At 40.6% G+C, this 17,806-nt stretch overlaps 1 protein-coding gene across 1 annotated transcript in view; it reads right to left on the bottom strand.

Moving 5' to 3' along the window:
- Positions 1-17,806, bottom strand: part of LOC114616594 (synphilin-1-like) — a 69,104-nt gene that overhangs the window by 49,225 nt on the left and 2,073 nt on the right. Inside the window, exon 2 of the mRNA XM_028762022.1 lies at positions 6,340-6,412. Within this exon, the coding sequence (XP_028617855.1) occupies positions 6,340-6,412 (73 nt within the window). The remainder of the gene's footprint in view (positions 1-6,339; positions 6,413-17,806) is intronic.

The following is a 17,806-nucleotide window of genomic DNA, read 5'->3' as shown; positions in this document are numbered from 1 at the left end:
AAAAAAACTTGAAAAATACAATTGTTTTAATGGCAAGGTTAGTTATAGTTTTATTTAATTTTCATATGTTTTAAAAAGACAGTTCGTATCACAGTTATAATTTTGTATTTATGATTATAAATATTTAGTTTATAACTATACTATTATTAAAGAAACTATTTATTTATTTATTTATCTATTTATTTAAAAGGTCTCACTGTGGCCCAGGGTGACTCAAAGTCATGCTACCTCCTCCCTCAGCCTCCTGAGTCCTGGAATCATAGCCATGCCTGGCTAAGACCATTATTTGAGGTGAAGAGCACTCACTTACTTATAAAGCTTTACTGTGGTTAAATAAGCTGAGATTTTAAAACTATTTTGAGGTATATCATGTGAAAGTGTTCATTTCCCACTTTTAAAAGAATTTTAATGATTTTTAAAATGATGTATAGGTCTGTGTGTCTGTGGGGAGGGTATGTGCATATGAATATAGTTGCCCACAGAGGCCAAAAGAGGGCATTAATCCTTTGGAGCTGGAGTCATGGGCCACTCTGACTGGTGGCTGCTGCACACTGAACTCAGACCCTTTGCAAAGAAAAGTCCTTGATTTAACCATTGAGCCATCATTCCAGCCCTCAACGTGATCTTTTTTTTGATTGAGAGTTTAGAAAATTCATTCCTTTATTCTTTGGAGTCTACTTTATGTGACATCATGAGAAATGGATTAATCTGTAGGCTTTTTAAAATTAAAACTGCCAAGCTAACTTTCACTTTCATGCTTGTAGCATTAAACCTTAATATAAATTGAAAACAGGAGGTTTATATATTTAGCAACATTAACTATGTCATAGCAATGTCTGCAAGATCCATTTGATGCCAATTTATTATTTTAGGTGATGGCTAAACTTGAAAATCTTCAAACACCATGTAAGTGTTTGTTTTTATAGCTTCGGGATTTGTCATAAAACTTTGCAGAAACAGGGTCTAAAAATACAGCAAATTTGCAATGCTTTTAAATACAGACAAATGATTTTTACAAGAAACCAAGCTTTGGAAAGAGAGATTTCTCTTATTCAGTGTCACACAAGTGACAATTCATAGTATCTGAGCATTGGAAGTCTTTCAGAATCTTTTTTTCAGAGCTATTAGATGCATTTTTATCACTATCGCACAACTGAGGTTTCTAACCTGAGTGCATTTCAGTTTCTAACCTGAGTGCAAACCTGAATTAGTATTTATTTGTCTTCCTGCACAAGTAAAGTGTACAGATACATTTATCACAGAACATTTATAGCAGCATGTATTTGAAAGAAATGTGTATTTGGATATCTAATTAACTTTAAAAAAAACCCTCCAAGTCAATGAAATTGGATAATTTATTTGAATACCATATGCTGTCATTATGCATTTTTAGGCTCATTTGAAGACAACTGTAAAGCAACACTCGCTGCCTTGGAGTCGTAGATATCGGGCAGGAAATGCATGCACACATTCCCTTATTAGATGTGAACACTTCACACCCAACTTCCCTTGGTGCTAACCCTTGCCTTACACTACTAGATATCTGAGGTTTCTTGGATTAAATTATGTTTCAGTTGACTCAGGTTCATGGGGGCACCAGAGACAGGGGAGCTGGTTTCAGAGTCACTTGTTGACTCAAGGATTTTGGGCAAATTATTAATTATAAGCCTCTCTCCTCATCAATAGACTGGACATCATAATGGTTCTTTCTCAGAATTATTTTGTGGAGATGATAAGTGTCTACAGAAGATTTGGTACAATGCCTGGAACTAGGAATCTCTAAGGAGTAACTCAGAAGCCTTAGTAGCACCTGCATGGCTCCAGCCCACCACAGGTAGAATATGTTCTCGAGCTTTCCACTCCTCATTAATTTGTCTCCTTCCTACCTCCTGCTTATCTCCTTCACACTTTCTTCTTTTTAAACTTTCCTTTCTCACAAAAATTGAAGCCTAGCCATTGTGTAGTGCAATGAACGAATAATCACTTAATATATTATTCCTGTTAGGGAAAAAACAAGAGTCCAATAAGAATTGAGTCCTTTGACTGAGAGAAGAACATTCCTGGGGTGGACTCTCAGGTAGTGGTGAGCTGGGAAAAGGTGTTAAAACAGCTCAGAAGCCTCTGACAACTCTGGGCAGTTACCTTGTTTGCAGCCCACAGTGCATGCTGGCCCAGGTTCAGGGATGGAGGGAGACGAGCCTTGGGCTATGTGTCTGTTGAGTGCTTTAAAGGCTGTATCCAGGGCTACCATTATACACATCAGAATACTTAAAAACAGGTGGGAGTGCTTCAGGCTGGCTGAAAAACAAGAACTAAAACAACAGCTAAAATATAGAAAGCTCCACTCTCTCTAGCACTTTTGGTCCCAGGCCATTTGAGTAAATGACAGTCAGTCTGTGAGAGGATTTTTACAAAATCTGGAATCCTGTTATACTATAAACGGTGCTCCCTAGAGTCTGGCCTCACCACCTTCCATCCTCCTCTCCTGATGTTTCTTAGTTTGATCACCACTTAGCAGCCACACTGATTTTCTTCCCTTCTTGCTTCATCCTAATTGCTAAGCTTGGATCAATGAGTGGGCTTTGCTCATTCCTTCATTTTCAGCCATCTTTGCTGACTTTCACAAGGCTGGATCCCTCTAAGATTCTGTCTCAATTGCCAAGTTGATGTGATTTAGGGTAATCTGGGAACCAATCTCTGGCACATCTGGGAGGGAGTTTCCATGTTAGGTTAATTAAGGTCGGAAGGCTCCTCGTAACTGTGGGTGGCACCATGCCCCGGCCGAGGTCTTGGAATGAATGACAATGAGCAGCAAACCTGCACACCCACAGTCATCTCTCCCTACTTCCTCTTGGCGGACATCACGTGATCAGCTGCCCCAACTTCCGTGTCATGGTGGACTGTGCACTCAAACCTAGAACCAAAATACCCTACCCCTGCTGTTGTCAAGTATTTTGTCTTAGCAATAAGGAAAGTATCTAACATACTCCTTGGACTCCTAAACCCAAGCCCCACAAGTTGTTCTATCAGAGCAGTTCTCAACCTTCCTAATGCTGTGGCCCTTTATAATTGACTCATGTTGTGGTGACCACCAACCATAAACTATTTTGTTGCTACCTCATAACTGTAATTTTCCTGCTGTTATGAATCTTAGTGTAAATATCTGATATACAGGGTATCTGTTATGTGACCCCTGTGAAAGGGTATTTAGACCCCAAAGTGGTCTTAACCCACAGGTTGAGAGACTATTGCATCATCCTATGTTGTCTTATTGTTCTGTGATGCTCTTGCCTACTTGTATGTTTATGGGTCCTCTGATCCTCTGACTGTCACCCTATCTAGATATAACTTCTGTGTTTTGTTTGTTTGTTTGTTTGTTTGTTTGCCATATTCTCCATGCTTGAATCAAAGAACACTCAACACGCATTGTTGACTGAATAAATGCAAGGACCAAAGGGAATATTTGCTGAAGGACTTCTTAGCACAGAGATAGATGTGAGCATCTGACAATCTTCCCCAAACAGAAAATGCCTAGTAAACTCAACTAATGTTAAGAGAAATATGGAGTGTGTTTTAAATAGCAGAGGCTTTAGGAGGATTTTCCCAGTGGAAATCTCTATTCAAGATGATGTAGATTTTTCTCAGTGGCCATGGTAAATTTTTCTACTACCTGTTTGAAAAGGTAGATATTCGCTATAATTTACAAAGAAATTTCTTTGTGGTTGACAAAAGAAAGACTGAGTTGAAGGGTTAGTTCCACATGTGGCTGTCGAGGAAAGATTGAGAAAGTCTCCATTCTTTTACAAACTGGGTCTGGAAACTTTACCATGTACTGTGAGTCCACAGATAAGCCTATAGTTATCTGTGATAAGCCTAGAGTTATAGTTATGCTGTGCACCTGTGAACTTGTCCTTTTGTCCTTTTGTTAGAATCATTCTTCGTCTGTTAGAATTTGGATTCCAAGCCTCCTAGTGATCCTTCACATTGTGTATGTATGTATGTATGTATGTATGTGCGTATGTGTGTATGTGTGTATGTGTGTATGTGTGTATGTGTGTATGTGTGTATGTGTGTATGTGTGTGTTTGTGTGTTTGTGTGTCCGTGTGTGTGCATGTGTATGTGTGTGTGTGTGCATGTGTATTTGTGTGCCTGTGCATGTGATGATTCCATCAAAAGGTCTAGATTTCTTTTCTTTAGCTGCCTATCAACTCTAGTTATTGTTGACTGCCTGGATCACTGGTCAGGCCTTTGCTGTTGGTAGAGTCCAGAAGCCCATGCTGGGTGTTTCTTCTACCACAGGAGGAAAGTGCTACAAGTCAAAGACTCAAGGAGGATGGGATAAAGCAGGCCTAGGATAAAAATCCTCTGTTTCGGTAACTTGGTAAGACCAACTATTTAATAGAGAAAAGAAATTTACCATTTAATAGGTGAACATGCTGACTTGAAGCATTTTTAAAACATTAAGGTTACACTGTTGCTTCTTGGTCCAGCTACCTAAGAGGTCATGCAAAAGAAGATAGAATCTACAGCCTGACTTCCTGGGGTGGGATTTCTAGTTCCACAGCTTAAGTTCCATGTGATTCTGAGCAAGGCATTTGATTTTTCTGTCCTTAGGCTTGCCCATCGATGGCATGACCATCCTACCACGTAAGTGCTTACAGTAACACATCAGCAGCACTTAGTTCAGCACCAGTGAAGGGTTTGCTCTAGCTTGTCTCTTACTCCACACCTCCAATTAAAGAATGAAAGAAAAGTCTTCCATCTGCAAAGTGTCTACTGATAAAGTGCAGGATTTGACCCTAAAAATATCCTGCCATGATTGGTAGCAGTTTGTCCTTCGGTTACTGATGACTACTTACAGGTCAAGGTCATGTAGCTAATACATGGCTGACTTCTAACTGGAACCTAAGTCTTTGGACTCTGAGGCTGGTCCCTTCATTTTTGCAGTGTGTAGCTGGTACCCCTGAGCACAATCATTTTTCATATTTTTGAACAAAATTGTTGCTTTAAGGAGATAAATCCTTAGAGGCATTAGAGCCAAAAATCGCCTGTCTAACTCAGCACAAACGTGTGTCTTTTTAAAAATAACATCTTTGTGCATTCCTTGAAAATTTTATATATTTACAGAATATACTTCGGTCATATCCATCCACCATTACCTCCCTTCAAATTCTCATAAAGCGCTTTATCCCATCTCGCCTCCCCAAGCTCATGTCCTCTCTTTTTCAGTAGTTTAGAACAAAGGAAAATTTTCATTTGAATTTAAAGCAAATTCCTGTGATGTTTCTGACTCACTTTCATATATTTCCAATGTGAATGCGCACACACACATACACACACACATACACCCATAGAAATAAACAAACTCGTAAATGCATTATTGTTTGCTGCCTCTGCTAAGCAAAATGTCAAAGCAAGACAAATGGTCCAGTGGAGAAAGTTAGTTTTCCAAGTCCTTTCAGTTGGAAATTCAGAATTCTAGTAGCTGTATTGGAAAGATACTTCTATTTATTTTTAAACATCATGTCCACAATTTAAGGATTATCTTAAGTCTCCTGCCAAACATGTTTCTCAAGCCCTGGTGTTCCTATTAAGAGAGGTTCAGTTTGGCAAGGTTAATGGTGACGCCTTTGAGTAATTATGTAGAACAAAATAATGAACACCATTTCATAGTTTAATATCATCCCCCATCAATATACTTTTTATTTTCATTTTTTGCCCATCACAGAGAGAAAAAAATCAGAGATTTAATTTGATTTACAGGGAGAAAAACAACACTAAATGTACTTTTTTCAGTCGGGGGATGGGGCAAAGAGAAAAAGGCAGCCAGCTGGTTTTCATCTATCTGCCATAATTCTCTGTTTAGTTTACACTATTAAACTCCAGTGCCTTGCTTTCATCTTAACTGTTATAGTATGCCTTATTGCAGATTCTAGCATGTCGCATCCTGATAGGGTTTCAGACTTTGGCAAAGCACCATCCCTCACATTGGTCGTTGCCATATGGGTAGTAAATGCATCCAGCATTTTTTCGTTGGCGCCTGCATCATTATGTTTTGCCACCACTGCTTCTTGAGTTTTCAGCAAACCACTGTGGATACGATGGTTTGAAGATATCAGGAGGATCTGTGTTGATTTGTACACAGCCAGGTCCTTGTTAGGACCTTCTGGTCCTGTAGATGACCTAACATCTGCTTGTTGAAGGTGGCAAGGAGGTAGTGGGAGCAGAGAAACCATCAGGAGAAAGCAGCAGAATTCGAGGGCAACCAAAGCCAGGGAAGCTGCTTTTCAGGAGCCTCTCAACCCCGGGGGGCCAGAGGAGTGAACCGTCTGACCTACCTGATCTGTCTTCGTTCTGTGAGTCACATCTTCTGCACAGTGCTGGGATGGTCTTGAGAGATGTGACTGAATACTGAATGGGAAGAGAGAGGAAAGAGGGTGTAAAACAGACATTTGAAATAAAGGCGTTCATTCCAATCATCAAGAAAAAAATAAATAAAACAGAACAAAGCAATGAGACTTGAGTACAAGATGAACATACAGGAAGCAGAACTCATTGTAATCTGACGGCACCCAAAGATCTGCCTGCAAGCACCTCAGCAGACACAGTGAGAAGGAAGCCTGGCAGCTCTTATTAATGGACAGAGTCAGACACACCCAACAGATTCTGTCTCCCGTCATTTCTAACTGAATGATGTCAGAATTACTGAACCTTGAGCATTTCCAGAAGATACTATTTGTTTCCTCAACCCCCAGAGTTAGCTACAGGAGAGGAAAACCTGGAGGAGAAACTTTTGGCTTCCTCAACATCCAGGGACATTCCTGTGCTGGTGTGGACCACACTGCACAAAAATCCAAAGCTGGGACTGGAGAGATGGATCAGTGGTTAAGGGCACTTACTGCTCTTGCAGAGGAGGCTGGTTCAGTTGCCAGCTTTCATGGTGGACCACAGTTCCAGGGAATCCAATGCCCCCTTTTGGTCTCTGCAATGCATATCCTCACACACATGACACTAAACACATCTTTTTGTTTTAGGGTTCAACAGTTACGGTGTGCTGCAGATTTTACTGTGCCTATAGTCTCCGTGGCAAACACACTGAGATTGTCATAAAAAGCAAGAGGAGCATAGGTCTGTTTGAAAGCTCTTCTTTTCCAGAGACAGATTAGTGTGGATGGGAAGACACCACCTTTTAGTCTCTGTCCCTGCATCAGTCCAGGGCTGGCTATTAAGATAAAAAATTATGACACTGGAGGAGCAAAAATCAGGAGAACTAGAACAAATGTAAATCAATAGCCATGATTTATGGTGTCTCCATTTTGTACCTATCAATCTGTCTCGAGAGAGGGATGTTTTCAAACAAAATAAAGAGACCGAATAGAATAGGAAAGAATAGGATGAAGCCTTTCGTCGAAGCTTAAGTCAGAGACTATCTTCAGTCACATTCACATTTTAATCCATAAAATACAATTAGCTCAGAATATTTTGCTCTGTGTCTCTAGGAACAATGGACACATATCATGAATTACTTTTCCACTGAAAAATCTGAGGCGACTGACAAAAGAAAAATACTTTAATCTAAAAGAAAAATGGCCAGGGGAAAGCCATTAGGATTATTCTAGCATCACAAGTGAGTGCTGTATAATTAGAATTCATTTTTCAATGCAAAGGGACTTTAGTTGGTGTGATGTTGATAGATAGACCTCCAGGGCTCCCACAGAACATCAGCAAAGCAAGACAGAGGGAGTAGGCGCTTGCTGCCATTGTCAGTTTGCCAACTGCTTATCACAAACAAATTAAATTTCCAGTATTTCTAAATGAAAAATGAAATCTCAGAAGACTAATTAGAGAAATTATTCTTACCTGTCTGATGCAATAACATCCTGTTTATGCAGCCATTCCTCAGAGACTGCAGGTGCTTCAGCAAATATGCTACACACAGATGGAGGAGAGGAGGGCTCTTAAGCCAGTACTGAACCTCAAGACAGTTTTCCCTTCTACGACATCATGCTTCTGCAACGCACATGCATGTGTGTGTTTGTCTGCATGTATGTGTGTGTGTGTGTGAGTGTATGTGTGTGTGTGTGTAGGGGGGTCAGGGATAATTTAGATGGAGAAGCTTCATCTTGTTCATCTTGGTAGTAACAAGGTACCTTAGATTCCTGACCAAGCATGAGGTCTCAACGGAATCTGGTAGCTTTTTGAAGCCAGCTGGTGCAGGTTATATAATTACACAGTCTATAATTCAATTAAAATTAGGCCTTTGTTTAGGTTGCTGTACCCCATGAAACACCCTTTGGCAAAGTCTCACCATCTTTCCTGTTTTCCAGCCTTCCCTTAAACCCAAGTCTCTCTTTCTCTCCATCTCCCTCTCCTCCTCTCTCGCCCTCTCCTTCACCCCTTCTCTCCCCCTCTCTTTCTCCCTCTCCCTCCCTATTTCTCACTCCTCTTCCTCCCTTTTTGGCTCCTCCCCCCCAAGTCAACATTTTAGAAAAGAGAAAATTGATTGATTATATTTAAATATGGCAACAATACACTCAGCAAGGGTTTCTCATTGGGCTTAAAAGATATATACTCCATTAAAACAGGTGAACTGCTTTCTTCATCCCAGGCACATGTATCCCAACTGTCACCTAAAAGCCACGCGCACTCACATCTCAGCTTTATCAACTGCAGTTCCAGTTCTCCCTCTTTGGCTGCAAAGTGGAAAGTGAGCTTTAGTTTGCTTAGGCTGCTTGGCTGGAGTGTAGAGAGAGTATCCCCACAGAAGCTAGGCATGAGGTCACACGCCTGTAATCCTAGCACTTGGGTGTCAGAGGCAGGCAATATCCAAGTTTACAGCCAGGGTAATCTCTCTCTATAGCAAGTTCTAAACCAGCCAGGGTATGACACACTGAGCTCCTGCCTTGAAAGAAAATAGCAGCAGCAACAACAACAATAAAACCCCAAACAAACCAATCAAAACCCAAACAAGAAAACAAAGAGAAAACAGTCAGGGAGGGTGACATACAGGCTGTGGTTTTGCCCATGGTGAAAAAGGACTGTGTGTGTGTGTGTGGGGGGGTTGTATGTATGTATGTATGTATGTATGTATGTATGTGTGTGTTTGTGTGCTTGTGTGTATGTCTTTGTGTGTGTGTGTGTGTGTGTGTGTATGTGTATGGATGTGTATGTGTTTGTATTTGTGTGTGTGTGTATGTGTGTGTATGTGTGTGGATGTGTATGTGTTTGTATTTGTGTGTGTGTGTATGTGTTTGTATGTGTATGTATGTAGGCACACATTTGATTTCTTCACATCACAACCACTAAGAAATAATGACCCTGAAGACAGAGTGATGAGCTGCTTCTGGGAATAGAAATAAAAAACACAGAAAACTAAGAAAAAAAATTAGTGTCAGCTGGAAAATTATGTAGTTTGGGGGAATTCTCAGAATGCATGGAATGTCCTATTCAGCCGTGACATTGTCTATGCGTTCAACAAATCTTTCACTTTTTATAAAGACACAGTAAGAGAGTAATTTGAGGACTTATTTCTGTACATAACAACACTGCAAGGGGCGACTTAAAGCAATAGAGTGATTTAGGGATGGCTGCCTTGTGGTTGGAGGAGATGCACAGGATTTTGTGTAATTTACAAAAGCAACTTGCATTTTCATTCTTGCATATTTGAGAATGAGCCCATGACCCAGTATGTCTCTCTTACAAGAGTCCATTGTGCTACCATCTGGAAGCTGGAATGGAAAGCTTCCCAGACCAATGATGTCCCAATTCTCAGGACAGATGGCCTTCTATAAGGAACTGTCAGATGGCTAACCTAACTCATTCATATGGCAGTTACTAGTAGTAACTCCTGCCACTTTGGACTGAACAAACCAAGACCAATTCGTCCTCCATCTGCTTAGCCTCCAACCCAGATGTGTAGCCTGTTCTCTTGAAACTGTTGTTATCTATCCTTGAGTAATGCAAAGGGGAGAGGGCTTTCAGTTATCTGAGAGGCGTTTGCTTTCCTTTTACTATTTCTCCTAACATCTCCTTTTTCTTGAATCCTTCCAGAGGTTATTGGCTGGAGAAACAGCTCCTTCTATTAAATCTTTACTACTCCTCCATGTTTCAAGAATTTCTGGTAAGGCTGACCAATTTCCCCAACTGCTTCAATGCCCCTGTAGAACAAAGTCTATTCCTCTGTTCCTTTAATCCTGGAGTCCTTGTCTGCAATGCTTTCTCCTATGGAGTGCCACTGTCCCGTAAACTCAGCATATATTCTGCCTTCTCCAGGAAGCCCCAGGTCAGCCCTTATTAATGTTTCTCTTTCCTGCCCTCAGGAAATATCTGCAGTGTCTTTACCTTGGCTCTATTCTCTGTTGAACTAGCAGTTCCCATATGCAAAAGAGAGAAAGGACACTCCCTTTGACTTGAATATACACATGGCAGATAAGGGGGATTAACTGCCTGAAATATCAACATGTACACATCCTGGGCAGGATCGTGTAATGTTCAAAAGTTTAAAAGCTTTAAAGTTTCGGTAGTTAGTAGAAATTTCTTCTGAGCATTCATACTGGCGTTAGAATTGATCAGTTTTCTTTAGTTCAAATTTTACTTGAGCATGTCTCTGTTTCAAACCCTTCAGTGACTATGGAGGATGTACATAGGAGAGACCATGGCCTCAGTATGGCATAAGATCAGCCTCACCTTTTACTTGCATTCACTTCTCTTTGTGGCAACATTACATTTTTTATAGTTCCCATCTATTGGTTTTCCTGTGTCTTTATGAATGCTACTCTGTCTACCCAGAATGCCATTCCTCCATCCCATTTCAACAGAAAAACTCTCTTTAATTCTTCCAGCCTTCCCTGGGCATCATCTCCATAATATCCTATCGGACTCTCCCAGACAGAATGAATGTCAGCATTCAAAGCGTGCTCTCTGGAACAGTAGCATCATGCCTTCGAGGAATTCCTTGGACAATAGATTCTTGGGAACCTCTCTAAAGCTACTGAATTCGGCCCATTTATGTTGGGTCGATCCATTGGCCTTTAACAAGGCATCCAGATGATTCAACACACATCAGAATTCATGAAGGTTCATCTTAATTACACACATAGGATCTTGTCTCTGTATTTATGTAAATGCTTTCATTACTTCTTTTGGTGGTAGAAGATATTTTAGTTACCTAAGCTACTTGGTGTTTATTGAACTGTATTAAATGAATTCCTCTGAGTAGCCCATGACTTAGTAGCCATGATAACAGCAGTTAATATTTATATAAAAGTAATCTTAGGAAAATTTATAATTATAAATCTAGTGATGCAGTCACAGCACATTCAAAAGAACAAAATTCTCACACTATTAACATGACAGCTGGCAGTTGTTCTTCTGTGTACAGGACAAAGAGTTGGAGCCAGAAGATCAGAATTACTGCATGGCTTCAACACATTTATTATCTCTGTGGTTCTGGACAAATAAATTATTTCATATCTTCAGAACTTGGTTTTCTTATCTATAGAACTCAGGTACCTATTATAAGATAACGAAGCTGGACTTATTTTGAAAACTGATAAATACTCCTAAAATGCTTGTCTCTTCTTTCTAGCATGTTTTCTGTGAGACTTTCCTTCCTCCTCTTCATTACTCTCAGGACTCTAAATTCAGGACTACAAGAGAGAAGCAGGAATGAGCTGGGGCTGAAAATGCAAAGACCTATGCATCAGCCTATCTCTCTACCTTATGGGGCTCCTCTTAACTCTTTCCTCACTCAACAGAGTTCGTAGATGAGGGTGGACACTGAACCTTTGTTTCTCACACTGCAGTTGTTTGATGCCAACCTTATATGTGCCAGGTCACAGCAGTCAGTTTTATCCCTTTGCCATGTAGAACACATTGAACATGCATGGGATTCATAACGACAGAATATTACTTCTACATTGCTCTATGGGAATCTCTGACCAGCCTAGATATTGTTTAGGACGAAAAAACATTGGCCTTTTTAGTCCTGCAAACCAGAGCCAGTTAGGCGAGCAAGCAGACATTACTCAAGTGGTAATGAGCCACAGAAAACAAAAGAACATCCCAAGCACATTTTTCAAGCTAGAGATTTTTAAATAACCGAGGTTCTATTACGTTTCCAGAGAGGGGGATGGGAAATGAGCCATTCATTTAAACTCTCACAAGGTTCATGGCTTCTCAGAGCAACCCAGAATTCAGACAGGTACTTCAGGCAGCCACGTGGCAGAACCAGAGCCTTCTACATTAGCAAAGCTGCCTGCCAAAGCAGCCACATAGCTAAAGAGAGATTTTCTGAGCTTAACACTATTCTTTCTAAAATGTTGTCCTCTTCAAAGGTCTGCCTACCAACGGAGAAGCATGACTCCACAGAGCTCTGAAGATATGGCACAGAAGTCCATTCCTGTATCACTACTTTCTGCTCCCATTTCTCAGGGCTCTTGCCCTGCCAACTCCCCTGTTCCCCCCTTCCCACACAGGCTCTCTCCTCAGACCCTACAAAATGAATAAGCTTCCCCTCATATCAGGATTCTCTGCCTCCCTCAATGGACACCAGCTTTCCTACTTTTGGGCTCATCAGCCTCCTTCTCTGAAAGACTCGCTTTTGTTCTCGCCTCTGTTTCTTTATTTCTTCGTTTAGTGTTGTAGCTTCATGGAGTGGCTCTTATAGTGATAGGTGGCAAACTCTGTGGATACTGAACTTTACAGTGAACATTTTCTTGGGTTTTGTTTTAATTCCTAAATTCCTGATCTCTCTTGGGGCCTTCTTTTTCCTCCTTTATTTCTGAAAACTCCTTTTCAGCTCTTTTCTTTTTTCTTTTTTTCCTTTTCTTTCTCTTCCTTTTCCTTCCCTCCCTCCCTCCCTCCCTCCCTCCCTCCCTTCTTCTTTTTTTAGATTATACTAAATGCAGGCTTATTAGGAAGCTGCTCTTGGGTGGGTGAGTTCACTGGTCCCAAGGAAGAAAGCCAGGGAAGTCACCATGGGTGGCGGGGGAGAGGAACCATGCATGTACAGAGAGAAAAGGGGGGGGGGAGGAGGGAGAGAGAGGGAGAGAGAGTTCAGTTTCTTTGGTAGACGCTTTACTTTTCCAATCCTCACTTAGGATCAGTCCTTTCTGTGGGACAATCTGCTCTTTCAACACTACATTTCCTCAGGAGACTTAACCTATATCTCGGTTTTTGTCACTAACCCTCCCTAGAGTCATGGCAGACAGTCCACATCTTCCTGTAACTGCACCACTCTCTCTAATTATATTTCATTTTACCAATTAGGGTCCATTAACAAGAATTACTGCAATCAATTCTCTTCTCACATGCATACACTTGACTTTTTCCAATGGTTTCTTGTTTTTATTATATTTGTCAAGATTTGAAAAAAGTGACACAGTTCTTGTAAGCCTTTTATGCTAGATATTGTCTGTGGCTGGTATGGAAAAACTCAACAGCTCTTTCTGATCAGTATTAAGGGTAGACTAGGAATTGCTGTATTATACTATTTTATGTAATTAATTCAATATGTGGTTGGGCAACATTTGAAGGTCCACATTGGGAAAGGGAGTTTGGTAAGAATGCCGAAGGACCCCCTCCTACTGTGAGGACATGGATGTCAAGAGCCCTCAGTGGCATGTCTAAGGATGACTACCAGGCCCAGCAGAAGTCACCTTCAAAGAGATGGCTACACACGTGACTTCTGGAGGCAAACTACCCACATTATGTCCATTATGTTTTCATTATTTCTTGGTAATCTCAGTTCTTTAATCCCATTGGTAAAACTGAGTAATTTCAATGCCCAAATAGAGTGGGAATGTGAAGACCCTGAGCTGATACTGTAAAGCATGAGAATCCTATCTGGTGTCCAGTAAGTGTCCAACAAATGCTAAGTACCATGATTACTTACATTTAGAGTCTCAAAAAACGCTATAAACTTAAGTCTACATAATAATAAATATTGAAAAATTATGAATGATGAAACAGTTTAAATACACATTTATCTTGCAGTCGGGTAGCTGGCCAGTTGTGGACCTTGTGCGACATCAGTGCTTGTCTAGCATCAATTGTGAGTCACGAGACAATCATCACCAATACAGAGACAGCCAAGCATAGTGATGGTTATCTCGATGTGACTTCACATGAAGTTAACCTGACATTTCACAGGTATAATACATATATTACAGTCTATGAAACATAACAGTTTATTTGCTATTATAAACTCTCTGAGAGTACCAAGTTTATATTACTTTTCCAAACCTAGAACTGTGCCTGGAACACTGTTGATGTTTAATAAACACTTGCTGACTAGATTGGCAAAATAGTTATCTATGACCAAGTAGTTTGTATAAATAAGCTGCGTAGTCAGTCTAATAAATACTATGGCAGTCTGGCAAGATGAGGACTCTTAGGGCCAAGTTCAGAATAAGAGGAGGCAAATTAAAAATTAGTTGCTCTTTAAATTAAAATTAAAATCTAAACTTAAATTTAAAATTTGAGTGCTCTCTCTTCTTGGGAATTAATCTCTGCTTAATCTTCGTCTTTCCTATGGGTGTTTGGTCTAAGATAGAGAAGGTGAGCTTGATTCAAGTCTTGAGGCCCACTACATATAACTTCTGGATTCCATGGCTTCTGGATCAGACAATTGCTATTCAGTTTCTTGGGAGGTCCTTAGAAAACAACCGAGATATAAGGTATTTGGTGCTAAAACCAGGAATGTGTTCTTAATATCATGGAGCTAAAGAAGAGGAATAAGAGACAATTTGGACTTAAATGTAGGACACAGCAAATAAAACACTGCAAACAAACAAACACCCATAGTAGTATTCTGATGTCTGCTGAAGCCACATCATAGTGACCAAGAAAAGGCTTAAACATGGAAACAAGCAGGTTGACTTCTAGGAAGGGCAGGGCTTATAGGAACAAGTCCACATATGAAGGTCCTGGTCACCTTCAAGGGAAACTTTAGGTGAAATAAACGTTAGGGTCTTGCTTGCCTTCATTTTAGCTGACTGTATTTCTTTATACTGGGAACCAAGTACCTCACTGCCCAGAAGTAATTAAGAGTCCTTTAGTACCAAATGGAGATGATGGCACATAAGGTGACTGGTCTACAGTTATAGAGATGCTCCCACTCAGCTAAGTTTGCTTGTGAAAGTCACAGTACCCCTCAGAAATCTCACTTCTGTCGTTGGTGAAACAGGATGAAAGAAAAACCAGCATCTCACAGAGATGTGAGGCTTGAGCAAAACAGGCTTGACTTCAAAGGCGTCAATTCTGTGTGTGACAGAGCCTGTATCTGACAGATGGTGGCTGTATGTGACGCTTCACCTATCTGCGACTTGGTTTCTGCTTTAGTTTTCCAGGCCTGGGTAAATACTATTTTTGAGAACTAAAAATTGACTTTCCTTAATAAGATAAGTATACCATAGTTCAAAGCCCTGGAGGGTTTTGTTTTTGTTTTGATGATGGGGGGGGGGGCTGGTTCTCACACCAATAAATGGCTCTGTAAACCCATTTGCAGTGAGAGAAAGGTTTGAGCCTTTGTGTGAGCCCTCCCTCACAGGGTTACAGTTGTCCTCTCAGATGGCAGGATTATAGGGATGCACAGTTTAAGCTTTGCATTTTTTACAGAGGAAGCCCATTATTTTCAAGTCTGGGGAACTTCAAAATAAGTCGGTTGCCTTCTGTGTTTTGTCTTATTAGATAGAGACAGCAAGTTCTAGTTGTTTTTCTATACAAATATACAGCTTGTGTTTTAATTAAAACAAGAACCAGTTTCATGACCAGAGGGGAAAACCATGAAACAAAAAGCCAAACTACGTAACTGGGCTATAGTTGGAGGGTAAGAAGGGGAGTTTTAAACCCCAGCATGAGTTTTATAAACATCTTCTCCAAGTGCTGCCTGGACTCTCCACTTCCTCCTGCCTCTTCATCAGGAAAGAAGCAAAAGGCTAGGCAGAGATAGGGGTCTGTTCCATCCAAACACTAAAAGCACACTCATGGGAAACTTCATTTCTCGTTGTGTTAGTGAGTTAGCACTTGGGCAATGCTTTCCTTTCTGAGTACCAGATTTGAATCCTATTCAGTTACCCTGACTTTAGTAGCCTTGACAGCCAATGTTCCTCGTTTACCTAAACAGGGTGAGAACACTTGCTTCAAGATTTATTAGTTTGTCTTTACTTTTTTCTCCATAAAATCATTAATGAACAGTGACACTCTGTCATGGTTAGGATATTAAACTTGATTCATACTGAATTATGATAAAATAATCTATTAGGCTGGAGGGTTTGCTAAGTAGAGCTTCTTCAGTTTCAAGGGGGATTAGAACAACTTGGATTTCTCGCCTAGCCTACTATCAACATTTGGGGCTGGCTGATCCTCTGTGTAGGAGGCTGTCCTGTACATTGTACATTCCTGGTCTGTACCCACCAGAGCCAGTAGCATCTTCCTAGTAAGACCATGAAAACTCAGTATCACCAAATACTCACTGGTGGGAAAAAGGGGCAGAAAAATTGCGATTGGCTTGAATCACTGCAATAAACTATATTCATCTGAGAGGAGGCAGGAAAGTACTACAGTGAAATTGAGCACTCTGGAAACTGTGTTTCTGACTAACTTGGCAAGAGATAGGATCTCAATGCTTTAGTGTCCTCATCTATCAAAAGATGGCTATAGTACAGACTCCATAGAAACAGTATGAGGATGAAGAAGATGTTGCCTGGTTCATGGGAAGCAATAAGTGTTACTATTATTGTTTCATCAATGCTACACAATTCAGACCTGGTTTAAGTTTTAATCAGGCTGAAGAGCCAAACATTAGAATCCACTTAAAAGGGAAACTTTGGGTGACGGTACATTCTTACCAATGGAAATCTGAATTTATGGTTCAGAGTGGACAAGTAAGAAAGGCTCAACTCTTGTATAATCCTGTAACCCAATTTGCTAAACAGCTTCAGTTATTGCTTAATACATTTTATCTTTCAAGTAGAGCTTCCTAATTCATCAAAATTATGGGCTGCTGCCAGCTGATTCTTCTGTAAATACAACTGCTCTGTTGTACTTAAAAGAAAATCTTGACACCATGCCTGGTCTTTTCCCTTGAGTTCTTTCTCCACTATTGGTCAGATAAATATTATTGTATTATTCATTGAAACAATAACAAAGGCTACTATTTTAAAGAGTAACTTACTGTGTGCCAAGCTAAGTGTTTCACATATATTATCATTTCACCCAAACATTAAAACAATTTTAAAAGTTAGATGAGCATCTCAGGAAAGAAATTTATGTGCTTCAAATCATCCAGCCAATGAAGGGCAGAAGAAGCTAGAAGCCTAGGCTGATTGCCTTCAAAGACTGTTTTCTTAAAACACAACCTGGACAGTTGTGTAATGCCTGCCTCAGAGTTTGAAGCAGGAGACCATAAACTTAATGCCAGCCTGAGCTACATAATGACACTCTGTCTAGGAACCTAGCATGGCTGTCCTATGACAGGTTCTGCCAGCAGCTGATTGAGCCAAATAAAGATACTTGCAGATGACAGGGACCCCTATAGAAGAGTTGGGGAAAGATTGAAGGAACTAAAGGGGACAGCAACCCTATAGGAAAACCCCCTATAGGAAAACCAACAGTGTCAACTAACCTGGACACTGGGAACCTCCCAGAGACTAAGCCACCAACCAAAAAGCATACAAGGGCTAGTCCAAGGCTCACAGCACACAGCTAGCAGAGGAGCCTTGGGGGAGAGAATGGGCCTAATCCTGTAGAGACTTGATGCCCCACAAAAGTGGGATACCCGAGGAGGGACATCCTTACAGAGGC

This window comes from Grammomys surdaster, unplaced genomic scaffold, assembly GCF_004785775.1.
Source record: "Grammomys surdaster isolate TR1022 unplaced genomic scaffold, NIH_TR_1.0 332635, whole genome shotgun sequence".
NCBI lineage: Eukaryota > Metazoa > Chordata > Mammalia > Rodentia > Muridae > Grammomys > Grammomys surdaster.
The sequence above is the reverse complement of the archived record's forward strand: the minus strand, read 5'-3'. Positions and strand labels throughout refer to the sequence as shown.